The sequence below is a fragment of the Scophthalmus maximus genome, chromosome 20 (assembly GCF_022379125.1).
Source record: "Scophthalmus maximus strain ysfricsl-2021 chromosome 20, ASM2237912v1, whole genome shotgun sequence".
Classification (NCBI taxonomy): Eukaryota; Metazoa; Chordata; class Actinopteri; order Pleuronectiformes; family Scophthalmidae; genus Scophthalmus; species Scophthalmus maximus.
In genome coordinates, this window is record NC_061534.1 from 13,465,138 (window position 1) to 13,478,932 (window position 13,795).

General features: G+C 41.3%; 2 protein-coding genes across 3 annotated transcripts; one reads left to right on the forward strand and one right to left on the reverse strand.

The window, feature by feature from the left end:
- The first annotated feature begins 722 nt into the window (after positions 1-722).
- On the forward strand, positions 723-7,072 carry st6galnac6 (ST6 (alpha-N-acetyl-neuraminyl-2,3-beta-galactosyl-1,3)-N-acetylgalactosaminide alpha-2,6-sialyltransferase 6). Of its 2 annotated transcripts, none has more exons than XM_035608522.2 (6): positions 723-1,102; positions 1,520-1,732; positions 2,579-2,773; positions 3,499-3,911; positions 4,202-4,309; positions 4,829-7,072. In XM_035608522.2, the coding sequence occupies exons 3-6, from the start codon at positions 2,627-2,629 to the stop codon at positions 5,052-5,054; spliced, it is 894 nt and encodes a 297-aa protein (XP_035464415.1). In that variant the 5' UTR covers positions 723-1,102; positions 1,520-1,732; positions 2,579-2,626; the 3' UTR covers positions 5,055-7,072. The 2 variants fall into 2 exon arrangements, with proteins under 2 accessions (XP_035464415.1, XP_035464413.1); XM_035608520.2 differs by having other exon boundaries at positions 724-1,102; positions 1,520-1,583.
- spout1 (SPOUT domain containing methyltransferase 1) lies at positions 7,071-12,822 on the reverse strand. The gene is made up of 12 exons (XM_035608519.2): positions 12,688-12,822; positions 12,558-12,597; positions 10,890-11,003; positions 10,648-10,807; positions 10,452-10,541; positions 10,317-10,366; positions 9,766-9,896; positions 9,284-9,356; positions 9,078-9,176; positions 8,279-8,381; positions 7,522-7,669; positions 7,071-7,358 (listed from the first exon to the last, which is right to left on the reverse strand). The coding sequence occupies exons 1-12, from the start codon at positions 12,733-12,735 to the stop codon at positions 7,272-7,274; spliced, it is 1,143 nt and encodes a 380-aa protein (XP_035464412.1). The 5' UTR covers positions 12,736-12,822; the 3' UTR covers positions 7,071-7,271.
- Positions 12,823-13,795: the final 973 nt, after the last annotated feature.

Consider the following 13,795-nt stretch of genomic DNA (forward strand, 5'->3'; position numbering starts at 1 on the left):
ATTAGGCTATAGATTTAGAGTTACGCTAGACAGAATTCATTGCGCCGCAGAAATGCATTACAATAAAATTATTGAATAAATAATAGGTTAAAGTTGTTTAATCAAGAGTTCCTATCTGCGGTCATGACATCACAGTGTCTATGCCCTTCTGCGTTTTTAATGCCATGCAATACAGGCGAGTCCGCTGCTGAGAGAGGAGATGAAGAGACAGTATCCAGTGAGACGACAGCAGGCCAGCAGAAGATCCCAGAGGTACAGACAGATGCTAGTGAAGACGAGGAAACCCATCATTTTGATTATTTTGCTCATCCTCAACCACAAGATTCAGACACGTTTTTCCATTACCATCCTCAGCAACACACAAAACATTGTTCTGTGTGTTTGGCATTTGCACCTGCAGCAAGTGATAGTCCTCTCACAACGGGAGGCATGAAAACATGGAAACATGTTCATCAGCGGATAGAGGAGCATGAGAAAAGTAAGATCCGCAGAGACAGTGCTGATGCTTACTTTCTGTCGGCTCAAAGGGCAGATGTGAAAAGCCTGCTGGCTGGCAAACAAATGTCTCTACATCATGAGCAGGTGACAGAGAAGCGTCAGGTGATGGACAAAGGTCATGGGCAAATGTGGACTAAGTTCCAGAGGGGGTCAAGCAGAGGCTGCTCATATTACACTATGGAAAACACTGCAGTCAATCATGGCCGCTTTCTACAGTTGGTCACACTTTTGAGCCGGTATGATCTGTGCCTTCCGCAGCACATGAGCAGCTGCACCGATGACGCTGCTGTTCAAAAGCTAGAGGTTCTCTTGCGACTGTGCTTTCGGAGGACACACCGTTGGTAGAGTCGTGGCCGTCCTCAGCCAGGTGCCAACGGCGGCGATGTTGTCTCCGGCTCAAGTGGACACGAGCCACGAGGTCCCATCGAAGGCGCGGCGCGCTCTCGTCTCAAACGCCGCTCGTGCGCGGCCGGGACTCGCGGTGACGTCACGGGAGTGGGCGGCCGGGACTCGCGGTGACGTCACGGGAGTGGCGCAAGGAAATCCGAGAGATGGGGGACGTGCGGGAGCCCACGCTCCGAGAGACCGCAAAGGCCGACGAACGGTAAACGCTCCGGACTCGCCATGATATGTACTGCTTCACCTTCTCAGTTCGTCTTCTTATTTTCTTTCAAAGAATTGCGGCTGAAGGCTACGCGGAGAGGCGGTGGCGCATAACGCTGCGTTGTTGCTGTTGTTTTTTTTCTTGTTGTTGTTGTTGTCGCCCCTCCCAATTTTCCTGCCTTGAATGTCTTTTGCATTTTTTGGGGGGGGGGGGGGGGGGGTTCATCATAAGATGAAATGTATCTAGCGAGGCCGTGCCTCTGCAGAGCGCATTTTGTATTCTGTGCTCCATGACGGCGCAACGCACCGGGTCGTGCGGTGCAGTGTTCGCCGGAGAGCTGCGTGTGAATCTGATGTGACCGTGCAGCAGTGTGTGTGTGTGTGTGTGTGTGTGTGTGTGTGTGTCTCCCTCCTGCAGGTGTGATGACAGACGGCCACAGGCAGCCTGATCAGAAAGCATGGTGCTCCGGCTCAGTGGCAAGGTAAGAGCGGACAGACCCGGCGGCACCAGGGTGTGGCTCTCATGTCAAACCATCACCACCATCATCATCACCATCATCATCATCACCACCACCATCATCATCATCATCGTTTACCAGTGGTGGAGCAAAGAGTCAGACCCCTCACTTAGGTTAAAGTATTAAATAGCTATAGGTGCATGTACTCGTACTGTATTAGCCTTTTTTTCTTTCTTTTTTTTTTTAACACAAATCGACATCAAGTCCAGAAGAGGGGAATGTTTTAAGATTCACCTGTAACCAAATTGGCTGCACATGATGTGTGATCACGTTAAAAACGTCTTCGGCTCTCATTTGAAATATTAAACTATATAAATCCGTGATCATTTCTAATCTCGGGATTTGTGTGTAAAAATAAGTAATTGTTAAAGGGACAGTAAGCGATCTCAAAGCAATACATGTTTTGTAAAAATCAGCAAATATTCCTCACCGTCCATCAGGGCTGCAACTAACAATTATTTGCATATCGATCGAATAATCTGTGGATTATTTTCTCGATTATTCGATTAGTTGTCTGGTTCCACAAAATGAATTCAAATGGTGAAAAATGACGATCGTGTTTCCCAAAGCCAAAGATGATATTTTGTTTTAATCCACCCACCAAAGTTATTCAGTTTACTGTCACAGAGGAGCAAAGAAACCAGAAAATATTCACATTTAAGAAGCTGTAATCAAAGAATTTTTCGCCAAAAAAACTACTCCTACCGATTAAACGATTATCCAAATAGCTGGTGATTAACTTAGTAATCGATTACTGATCGATTAATGGATTAACTGTTGCCACTCTACCGTCCATTAAGCTGTCACTTTTCTGGCCCAGCCAGAGCAGCAAAGTCACAACAACAACAAAGAGAGAAACAAGCGTTCTCCAAATTTCGCTATCTGCCCCTTTAAGTAAGTGTGTTGTAAAATGTACCTCAAATTTGTATTTAAGTGAGTCCACATTCTGTACACTGCAGGGGCAACAGAGCCACAGGGTGGTGATCTTTGTGGTCATCTTCATCCTGATGACGCTCCTCTTCCTGTACGGCTCCAACAACAGCAACAACGACATCTTCACGCCCATCCACGTGGCCGCGTATCACCCGCTCAAGACCACGGACCTGAAGAAGTGGGCTGGGAAAGACGGTTACGTGCCATTTCATGGGAACAAGGTACTTTGCACGGTTTGTACGCAAACACGGGCGATGTAACGACTGGAACTTCATCCAGGGAATGTGTTCCTCCATACGTTATTGTGAGTGACACGAGGTTTTCCAGTTGTCAAGGACGGATTTGAAGACTAGTTTGCGTGTTATGGGATTTTATTGAGGAGTGTTGGGGCCAGGTATAAGGAAAGCAAATGAGAAGAGGAAGATTTTATCATTCCCATTTAGCATTTAGAGAATAAAGAGGGGGATTTTCAATGTTTGCATATCAAGAATACAGTTCTTAAAAAAGTACAGCTGTAAATAAAGTACATTTTTAAGTTTGGTTTAAGCTGTGAACTTGACGTTTGCAAAGCAGCAAAGGCAACACAGAGTGGCAGCTGTCTTCCTGTTTGCGTAGTATCAGCTCGTCTTTGTCACAGCCTTCTTTATCATTAAGCACAATCTCAAACCGAAAAGATGAACTCACTGTAACTGACGAGCCCGGGCGCCCGTGAATCGCCACCTGATGCTGAAAGCAGCCGTCCCACACACACGACTACACTCTGTTAAGTTCTCACAGTGGGCACCAAAAGTCTGAGGACATGGAGATGTCGCTGTAAGAATATGAACACACAGTTAGTGTAGGACACGTGTGAACCACTAAACCTCACTTACTCAAAAACGGACTGTACTTTTAATGAGGGTTTTAATACTGTAAAACCCTCATTAATGTTCTCTTTCCTTGTCAGAGTATGACCCTGCGCTGTCACCACTGCGCGCTGGTGACGAGTTCCAGCCACGTGCTTGGGAGTCAAGCGGGCGAGGAGATCGACCGCACCGAGTGCGTGATTCGCATGAATGACGCCCCCACGCTGGGCTACGAGGCCGACGTCGGCAGCCGCACCTCCCTGAGGGTCGTAGCACACTCCAGTGTGTTCAGGGTGGTGCGCAGGCCGAACGAGTTCCTACAACGCATGGACAGCAACCCCGTGGTCATATTCTGGGGGCCCCCGAACAAGATCGGGAAGGACGCCAAAGGAACTTTGTTCAGGCTGATCCAGAGGGTCAGCATGACCTTCAGCAACCTGTCTTGCTTCAGTATCATACCCAGCAAGATGCGCAGATTCGACAGTCTCTTCTACAAGGAGACGGGACGAGATAGGTGAGTGTCGAAGGGAGGGAGCAAAATGCTATTGACTTCTTTATAAGATTAGATAATCATTAATTGATCCCTGTAATAACTACCAGTTATTACCACCACTACTGCTACTACGAATACTACTAATGATCATATTAAAATATAGTAGAGTATAATCCTGAAATAACAATAAAAGTAACAGGTCTGGTCTCCTTAAGCCCAGTAATGGGGTAAATGTCACTGTCACAAACAAGGTTTCCTCATTGGTTTTGTTGTTGTTGTTGTTGTTGTTGTTGTCGTCATTCTCTGCTCAGACAAAGATCTCACTCATGGTTGAGCACCGGCTGGTTCACGATGGTCTTATCGATCGAGATATGCGACAACATCAAAGTTTATGGGATGGTTCCACCCAATCACTGCGGGTGAGTTATAATGTCGGCACTTTTATTTTCCCTCTCTCCCCTAGTACAGGAATCTCTGAGTCCAGAGCCACAGGATCCGAATCAGTCGTCGTTGTTGTTATAATTTTCATCATCAACAATGTCATGTGTTGGTATTATAATCTTAAATATAAGAATTTGTCTAATAGAGCTTAAAGCAACTGTTATACAACAGTTCTCTTTTGTCTTTCCCTCGTCTCTCCCCCTCTATCCACCCTCCCCTGACCCCAACCCCTCGCGGCAGATGTTCCGCCCACAACCGAGTCCGGTTCTGCTAGAAATGTCTTCCTGTTAAAAATCGTGAGGTCTCTACCTGACATCTGCCTTGAGATAATATATATTGTGATTTGGCGCTATACAAATAAAATTGAGCGTATTAACCGGCAGTATGAAGACTTAATAATTTAAAGCCCAATCAACCCGTTAGTTGCGACAATATTAAAAATCACAGATCAAGTGGTGGACAAGTGAAATTGAAATCTTTTTTTTTTCCCCCCCCAGAAGAAAACCTGGTTCCAGAAAGACACCCTATCATTACTACAAGCCCAGAGGTGCTGACGAGTGCGTGACATACATACAGAACGAGAGCGGCCGCAGAGGGAACCACCACCGCTTCATCACGGAGAAGCAGGTGTTCGCTCGCTGGGCAAAGCAGTACAACATCACCTTCACTCATCCCAACTGGCCAGAGGACAGAAAAGCCTACAGAGATCTCACAGAGGAGTGAATGACTGGGCCTTCAAATAGCCACATGATGTACGGCAGCTTTTTTAGGGGGGGGGGGGGGGGGGGGGGGGATTTAAAAAAACATATATATATACACATTTGTTCATTTGGAACAAATGACTATGGAGATTTATGGAAATGTGTTCTGTTGCAGAAACTCCCTTTTGAGAGCTTTCTGAACTACTTCCACATGGACACATGGCAGCCGTGGGTTTGTTGTTTTTTGTAGATTGAAAAGAAAAAGACTTTAAAGATAGGTTTATACAGGTTTACAATATTTTTTGTTATGTATTGAACATGCACTAATGTTCCCCGTGTTGACGGAGGATGTATCTGCAAGTATTCTAATTAGATATCCAACAAAGTATACTATATAGCTCTTGTCCATAACACAAAGAATATATTCTATAGTATCTACAGTCATATTCAAAAATCATAACAGATCCTGAATCCAAACCAAGAAACCTCTACATACTTTTTATTTAAAATAAACCAAACTAATCATTATTTAATGACCTAAAACAAAGAATCTGTACAATATTTAAATAGAAGACAAAACATTTTGATTTAAATTCGTAAATAGAAAATATGTAATCTTGACTTCTCAATCTGACAAAGTATTCAATGCTTATTTACAACACATTTTTTTATACTTGGTGCTAAAGCGACATTTCAGTACTCTAACTATTGCGGTGTAACAAGGAGACCACAAAAAGCTCACAGCTACATTAAGCTTGAGTGACTTCAAACAATTACACCACCGTCAATGCGTCGTATTATTCTTGTTTGTAATATTCCGACATATTCAGAGTCCAGAAATTTACAATGAGTAACTAAATTCTGGAGATATAGATGGTATGTTTGTGAAAAGGGTGATACACCCTCACTTTGGAGATTAATATATATCTATTCTTTTGGGCTTTTGCTGCCTTAGATGTTGATTTTAATGTTTTACAAGAAAATTAGAACGTGAACATAAACCTGTTGCCTCATGATTCAACTATTTTTTTTAACCTCAATGGCTTTCCAGTGCATGCAGCTTTAGTTCACGGCTGTGTTGTGTCAGTCTGTGGCTGCACAATTAAACTTAAAGTAAAATTACAACCGCTAACTTTATTTAGATATTAGCCCCCCAAAAAAGAAGATAATTTTACATGATGCTAATATTTTAGAACTGTGAACCATAAAGATCAAAGCAGTTTTTTCAGGATACGACAAGCACAAGCTCAGTTTCTTATATTTTGTCCACCAAGTTTTAGACACCTGTGAATTTAACACAAAAAAGTTGATCAGCAGCACAAACTATAGTCTTCAATCTGACCAGAACGTTGAATCAACACCTCTCTCGAACATTATAACCTTAATGAGAGAAGGCTTTATTACAATAGGGGAAAATATTTACCTCTATGAAAAAGGTATAGATGCATGCAGCATGCATTGCCACTAGAGTGTGATAGTATCTAGAAGACAATCAGAGAGCGGTAAACGCCAGTAGTCTCGCAGAAAACTTCTATTTTTCAGATATTGCTAAAAGCAGATGAACCACTCTCTCTTAATTCATATTAGAGGTCGACCAATAGGGCTTTTTTCAGGTGAATACCGATTATTACTAATCTAAGAGACCGATAACTGATATTTGTCTGCAGTAAAAAAAAAAAAGTGTCAAAGGGCGTCAATGAAATGTCTTAAAGCATATCTTAAATTCACATGACCTTAACCCAAAAACGTGCATGGAGCTATCTGCAGCATTATTATGAAGTTGAACAAACAAACATTGCTTAAGTCCAAAGAGTAAGTACTGGTAATCATAAAAATGTTGAATATCTGCCCCCTATATGGACTCATTTGCGCAAAAACCTGAATCAGACTCTGGATTGTCTTGATGAAAGTTTAAATAATAATTTCAGTGCCATTCGTTTGTCCATGTTGTGCTTTGTCTCGATACAGTTTTCCATGAAATGTTCTGTACCGTTGAAAACCAGTGATCTGCTTTGAAACAATACAAGTCAGTACAAACTCGAGGATGGTATTTGTATTTAAATATGTACAAGTTGTTGGATCATTTAGAAAAATACAGAATGAGATCAGCAAAAAGAGAAATGTGACATGTATCTAGCACCGACGGCGCTCAGTGCAGGATATGAGATTTGAGATAATGGCAGTTTCACAAGTGGACTGTGCTTAAAAACAACACATCTTCATTTACTCTTCTGCATCACTAGTTACTAGACGAACCAGTGGAAACCTCTGAAAAGGCAGTGGTGATCTTCTGTCTCAGGCCTGCCATGGAGATTAAGATGGCCTCCTGTTGAGAGGAAACGCAGGCAATAATCAAATGAATACACCGTCATACCCTGATGATTAGAGCAGGACAGTTGAAGCCAAAGTACAGGTCAAAGAGCATTTATTTTGTATGTTGTGTACATGTGTAACCCTAACTGCTGGTTTGACAATATCTTCACCCTCACCTCTGTGCGAATGGTCCTGCTGCCCTGACCGGGGCATGTGTCCAGGTAAATGTCAAACAAAACACTGGGGTCGGTCACATCCAGGTTTTGGTCGGCATCTACACTGGCCTCCAAACCCTGAAGCCCCCCGAACACGACCAGAAGATGCCTACAAAGTTGAGGAATCCAAATTTCAATTGCTAAAATGAAAAATATAAAACGTCAATAATGGTATAACATTACTAGGACTCAACAGGTGTACTAGCGATTGCGAGTTTGCACGTTCGCACAGCGCGACTGAGACAAATGCTCACACTGGTTTATGATTAACATTAATACAAAGTATTAAACAAATTAAAAGAATTGACCTGATGATCGTGATGGATAAAAATAGGGAGGAAATGAGTGTGTGAATCAAAGGTCATGGCGACGCTTCACAACCTCATGGTGGCACAAAAGGAAAAGTTCTTCCCTCAGGGAGACTACGAACGCATCCAATAAATGGATGAGATATTTCAGCAGTCAGAATGAAAAGGGGAAAGAACAAGCACCTCCAGTATGAACATTATGATGAGAGCGGGACCAACAAATTATCACAGGAGGTTTGAAAAGAGAGAAGATCCGCACACCTAAAAACTCCCGGTAAAGGATTTTATTTGTTTCAGGCGTGCGGATCTTCTCTTTTTCTCCAAAGTGGTGAACCACCCTGGAACCACTCTCCTGACACGGTGCCAAATAGGAATCTCGCACTTCCTGTCTAAATTGTCTCTGAACCTACTTGAAAGGCGTCAGTGTGGTTTGGTCCATGTTGCTGCCTTTCTCCGATGTGCCAACAGTCAGGTCGTATCCTTCTTTGTAGGGACTTTCCGTGAAAACTGCGCCTGCGTTAACAAACCAACGGCAGTGAGGACACACGAACGTCTCATGCTGGATTTTGCTCTTCACTCGTCAAAGTCAGTGAGAATTAATTTGAAGCTCGGCCTGTCACAATAATTACTAATATAAGTACTCATGTGGACTCTATCCTTTTTATTGACCTCGATAATAGCCATCGGTTTACAGTACATGTGTGTTTGTTGCCATGAGAATAATTGTCAACAACATTCTAGCCAGTCGCGCTGCCTGCTGTGATTGTTAAATTAATTTTTTATATTACATTGTCAAACTGTGAGTCACAACCAACCAGAACAATCACAGACTTTGACTCTCAAACACACTCACTAACATCCATTCTGAAGCGATCTGATCGCTGCTACAGACAATTTAGTGTAAGAACTATTTCCAGTCTAAAATGTCATTGTATTTGGAATATATATATATATATATATTTCTTTTTTTCTCCACAACCAGCAGCGACACAAATTGTGTAGAAGAAGAGCAGTGACTCGCACACGCAACGACCAATGGGCGTTTTCTGCGACTTCACAAGATTTAAAAAATGGTCAAATTAAAATAATGTTGTTCATTGCATTATCTCTGGGACAATTTATTGTCCATCAAAAAGTAGTTATTGTGACAGGCCTATTTAAAGCATATGTTTGAGTTATGGCAGTTTATTAAAGAGATGGGACACCTACTGAGACAAGAAGCCAGGCGGACAGTGTAACCCCAATAGAGGCCTCCTTCAGTCCTGGGCACATGAGGCGCTACCACCACACCTTTATAAATTCTGCTCTCTGAGGACCACAAGAAGACATGTGGACATAGGCACCCAGTACTGTACTCAGAGAAAAGTGACAGACAATATTAAATAAAAATACAGTCTGATGGGAAAAAAAGTTACCTTGCTTTTGCGTCTCATTGAGCTGTACTGTGACTCGAAGTCCAGACTGCAGCTGTTTATCAATCCGAACATCCTGCAGGAGCAAATGGACCAAGTTCTAATATGTCAAATTGTCGTTTAGAAAATGTTAAGGCAAAAAATGTATTCGTTTGGGTAATTTTTAGGCACAAATGGCAAAAAGTTCCCTGGTTCCATCCTCTGAATTGTGAATATTGTCTGCATGGTTTTCTTGGTCTTCTATAGTAAATTAAATATATTTTTGAATTTGTGAATATATACTGTTGGTTGGATAAACAAGACATTTGAATATTTTAATCAGCATTTTTTCAAAATGTATTGTCCTTTTATAGATCAAATGGTATAAGGTATAAGCAAACAGCCCAAAGATGAACTGATAATGAAAATATTCATTAGTTAAAGCCCTGCTGTCTATATTCACCTTCGCAGAGGGCAGTGACCTCTATGAATATATATATGCTGACCTTTCTCATTCCACAGTTGACTAATGACCCTTGACCTTGTTTGGTCGGCCGGTCAAGGACGATTCCTTCCCGGTAATCTGACTCCTCGTCTATCCTCATATGGTGAGGACTGTCTAAGGGGTTCAGCAAACCTAGTAGGGGGGAAATACAAATGATCAAAATTAAACTTCGACGTAAATATCGTTTCTGTAAAACAGAGGTGGTGGTGTTTTTGGAAAAAAAAAAGAGGCACATCTCAGCCAAACCTAAATGCCCAGATGATACACATATTTTTAAATTCAGTGAGACACTTTGACATGATATCATCACGTCCAATGTTCAATGCTAATAAACCTCCATAAATTTTCTATAAAGAAAAATAATGCTTCTTATAACTTAAGAATTTGCCTGACAATAATCAGGTTTTTAGGTGTTTTTCAGTATCAGAGTAATCCTATAATAGCCAATCTGGAGGGTCCAGTTAGTCCAGTAAGGGCCCCACAGTGTCAGACTTTTAAACCCCCCGCCGTAAAAGAAATGTATATTATATACTTTGATTTATTTTTGATCACCTGCATACTGTAAGTCTTGATGTTTCGGGAAAAACCACTTGCGCAGGTATCTGTTGGAATAAGAAAAACAATTTAACCCCCATCTGATCATATTGGCGAACAATGGTGATCTGAATATAATACGTAACGACTCACTGTGGACATTCAAGATACTGCAGTATTCTGGCGAGCTGAATACAAGCGTGTCCTTTCTTCCCAACACCATTAAATTCCCCTTCAACACTCCTGTGGGGACAAAGGCTAATTGAAAAAAACTTTTTTTCGTTAACTTCCCTGATAGTTTTACTGGGGTGCGTTTACAAACACGTCGCACCTCTTTACGTGAACTTACTTAACATCTTCCCCTTGTTCATCAAACACAACGATCTCGTCAACGCAGAACACGACACAGGCCCGGGCGATCTGTCCCGCCAGGTATGTACGGAGCTCAGTGGACTGAGCGTTGTCCAGGACAGAACCAGGCAGGGCCACGCTCACCGTGTACGCCCGACCTGAGAGGTGCAGGTCACACATGTCAGCAGACTGTTCTCAGGCAAACACACGATCTCCAATTCACGAAATGGCGACACTTACCCTTTGTGTTCTGGCCCTTTTCAAGTTTTGCTTTTTCTTCAGCCTCTTGCTGTTTCTGCTTTTCCAACTGATTGATCAACTTGGCCTCTTTCCTTTGCTTCTTAGATTCCTTTACTGTTATTGAGGAAGAAACAATGAAACCAATAAGAGAATCAGATGCATCAACAGAGATTGCTGATATCTGAATTAATGGTCTAAGGAAGTGGTCCAGGACCATGTTGTCACCCCCTTACAGTTCGGCAATAATTAGAAGTGATGATTTCGTCTAAAGGATTTAGATATGAAACAATTAGCTGATTGATCGACTAGTTGATGGGCAGAAAATTAATCCTATATTATTTTGATGATCAATCTTTTTTCCTCAAGAAAAATAGGACCTAGTTCCAGGTTTTAAGTTGTGAGAATCTTTGTTGAGTGTGACAGTAAACTGAGTATATTTGGGGTTTGGGACAAATGGTTGGGGAAAACATTGCATTAGTAACACAGTCACATTGTCTTTATAATATTTTTCACCATGTCTGAAATTTTATAGACCAAATTATTTATCAAGAGAAATGGGAAAACAATGAATAGAAATATTAGAATTAGTTGCAGCTCTTAAAGGAGTTGTAGAGCCCTGCATAGTGCATACTGAAAGTATTCAGGAGATCAAAAAAGCAAAAATTAAAAAACAAAACAAGATTTTGTGACAAATTGATATTTATGTATTTTAACATATTTTTCTCTCCCTAATGAGAATCTTCACATTCAGAGAATCACTGATTTAAAAGATAGAGGGTGCCCCTTGTACAGATTGGAAGTTCCCCCCCAAAAAACTTGATTTAATCAGTTGATCTCATTGAGGCCAAGATCTCTGTTGCACACACACATGCACGTGTACACACACACACACACATCATCAGAAACATCAGGTACCTCTAAAGAAGGTCTGATATATATAGTTCAAATCCATACAAAGGGAGGAGACGTTCAAGTTTTCCCATTTATATGATGCAAAGTTCAGTATTTACTCATGTGGGTAAATAATAGGGAGCTGGACCTGGTTTTGTGGTCTGATGAACAAATGGAACACACTGAGCAAGCTTTGGTCCGAATACATTCGTCAACCAAAATCATGGTGTGGCTTTTTCACACCGCAGTGACATGGTGCTGAATGCGATGACACGCAGGGCACTGTGGTAAAATATGACAGACGTTGTTTTAAGGTGGAATGAGCAGCATGCGAGTACAAAATACCTCCTTGGTTATTCACAGTCATGAGGTGAGAGCATTGAATGTTCCTGTGCTCAAAACGACAGGGCTTTATACAAGAAACCCAGAGTTTGGTCTACAGCTTGTGTAGCAGCTGGTCCCCAAATAAAACAGAGTCCAGCGATTAACTTCAATTAAACTGCTCTTCTGCAAGATGATTTGATTGGTACATACATACAAGAAATTCTACATTAATCCTGTGGCTAAGACATATGAAATACTGGGATGTGACATAACAGCGTTTCTTTAAAATAAACAATATCTCTCTCTCTCTCTATATATATATATATATATATATATGTATATATATATAACAAAAACAATTTACACTTAAGAGCACTATAACTTCACTGTCAGACCACTTAAGCTAACATGTGTGCAGCTGGAGGCTAAACGTCGCTGTGTTGTTTCACTCACCCTCTGCTTTCCTTCTCTTCCAGTCCACCTTCTCCTCGGGCTGGAAACAAACACGAACATGTTAGAGGGGATATAGAAAAAAATAAAAAATAAAAGACAATGTCATTTTGACAGTAAACACCAGTCTTACCTGAGAAGACACCGTTTGTGGTCTCTTCGCTGCGGCGCAGGTAGACATTTTCACACGCACCAACACGTGACGTTTATTTACTTCCGGGGTCTTCTTCTTCTTCTTCTTCTTCTTCTTCTTCTTCTTCTTTTCTTGTTTCATGGCGGCTGGCAAACAACGAAATGGTGCATTACTGCCACCAACTTGTAGGGCGTGTGGATGAGAATTACAAAAAATAAAAATAAAGGTTTTATTAATTAAACAGCTGTTTTTAGTTTTTTTTAATGCAAACAGTTCTTCTTTCTTTACTTTAATTTAGGCCCAGGTATCAAATTTCAAATTTCAAGGTTTAAAACGTTCAAATATGTGGTTATTGTATATATTACACAGGAGGGTTGTGATGTATTTATCTCAATTTTAAATAAATAAATATATATATATATTTAAAATATATATATATATATATTTGGTAGGATTTTGAGTGGCACATACTCAAAATGAACTCAGATTGGCCACCGAACTTATATGTAAATAAAAAAAACTGCCGGCTGATGCAGTTAAAGGGATAGTTCAGTGATTTTGTAGTGGGGTTGTATGAGTTAATCTTTTAATAAAGTTTAAGAAAACAGGCTTATAGTCGGACAGGTGGACAAGATGCCAGGTGTCCGAGTTAACAGGTGACAGGGAAAACCATGCATGAGGAACACAACCAGGAAGAAAATGAACTGACAAAGACTGAGGGCAAAGGGCTTCAATGAATAGCGCAGGACTGCTGTGGTTAAGAGGAGGCAAGTGACCAATCAATAACACCATTAAAAAGATTATTGAAACGACAGTGCATATGTAACACAACAGGGATGGCTATGTTCCGCTCTTTCCAGTTGAATATTCATTTTGCCATGTGTGGCAGAGAGCAGTCATAGTAGATGGCGCCGTGCTAGGTGGCAGCCTGTTGCAGCAGGTCCCGTTGTTTAGAACTTTTTTACATTTTTTTGTGTATATATTGTATATATTTTGTGTGCTGTGTGAAACGTGCTGCTTTTACACCGGAATTTCCCAGCTTGGGATAAATAAAGTAACTATCTATCTATCTATCAGGACTCAAAGACCTTTTACAAGCACTCTTACT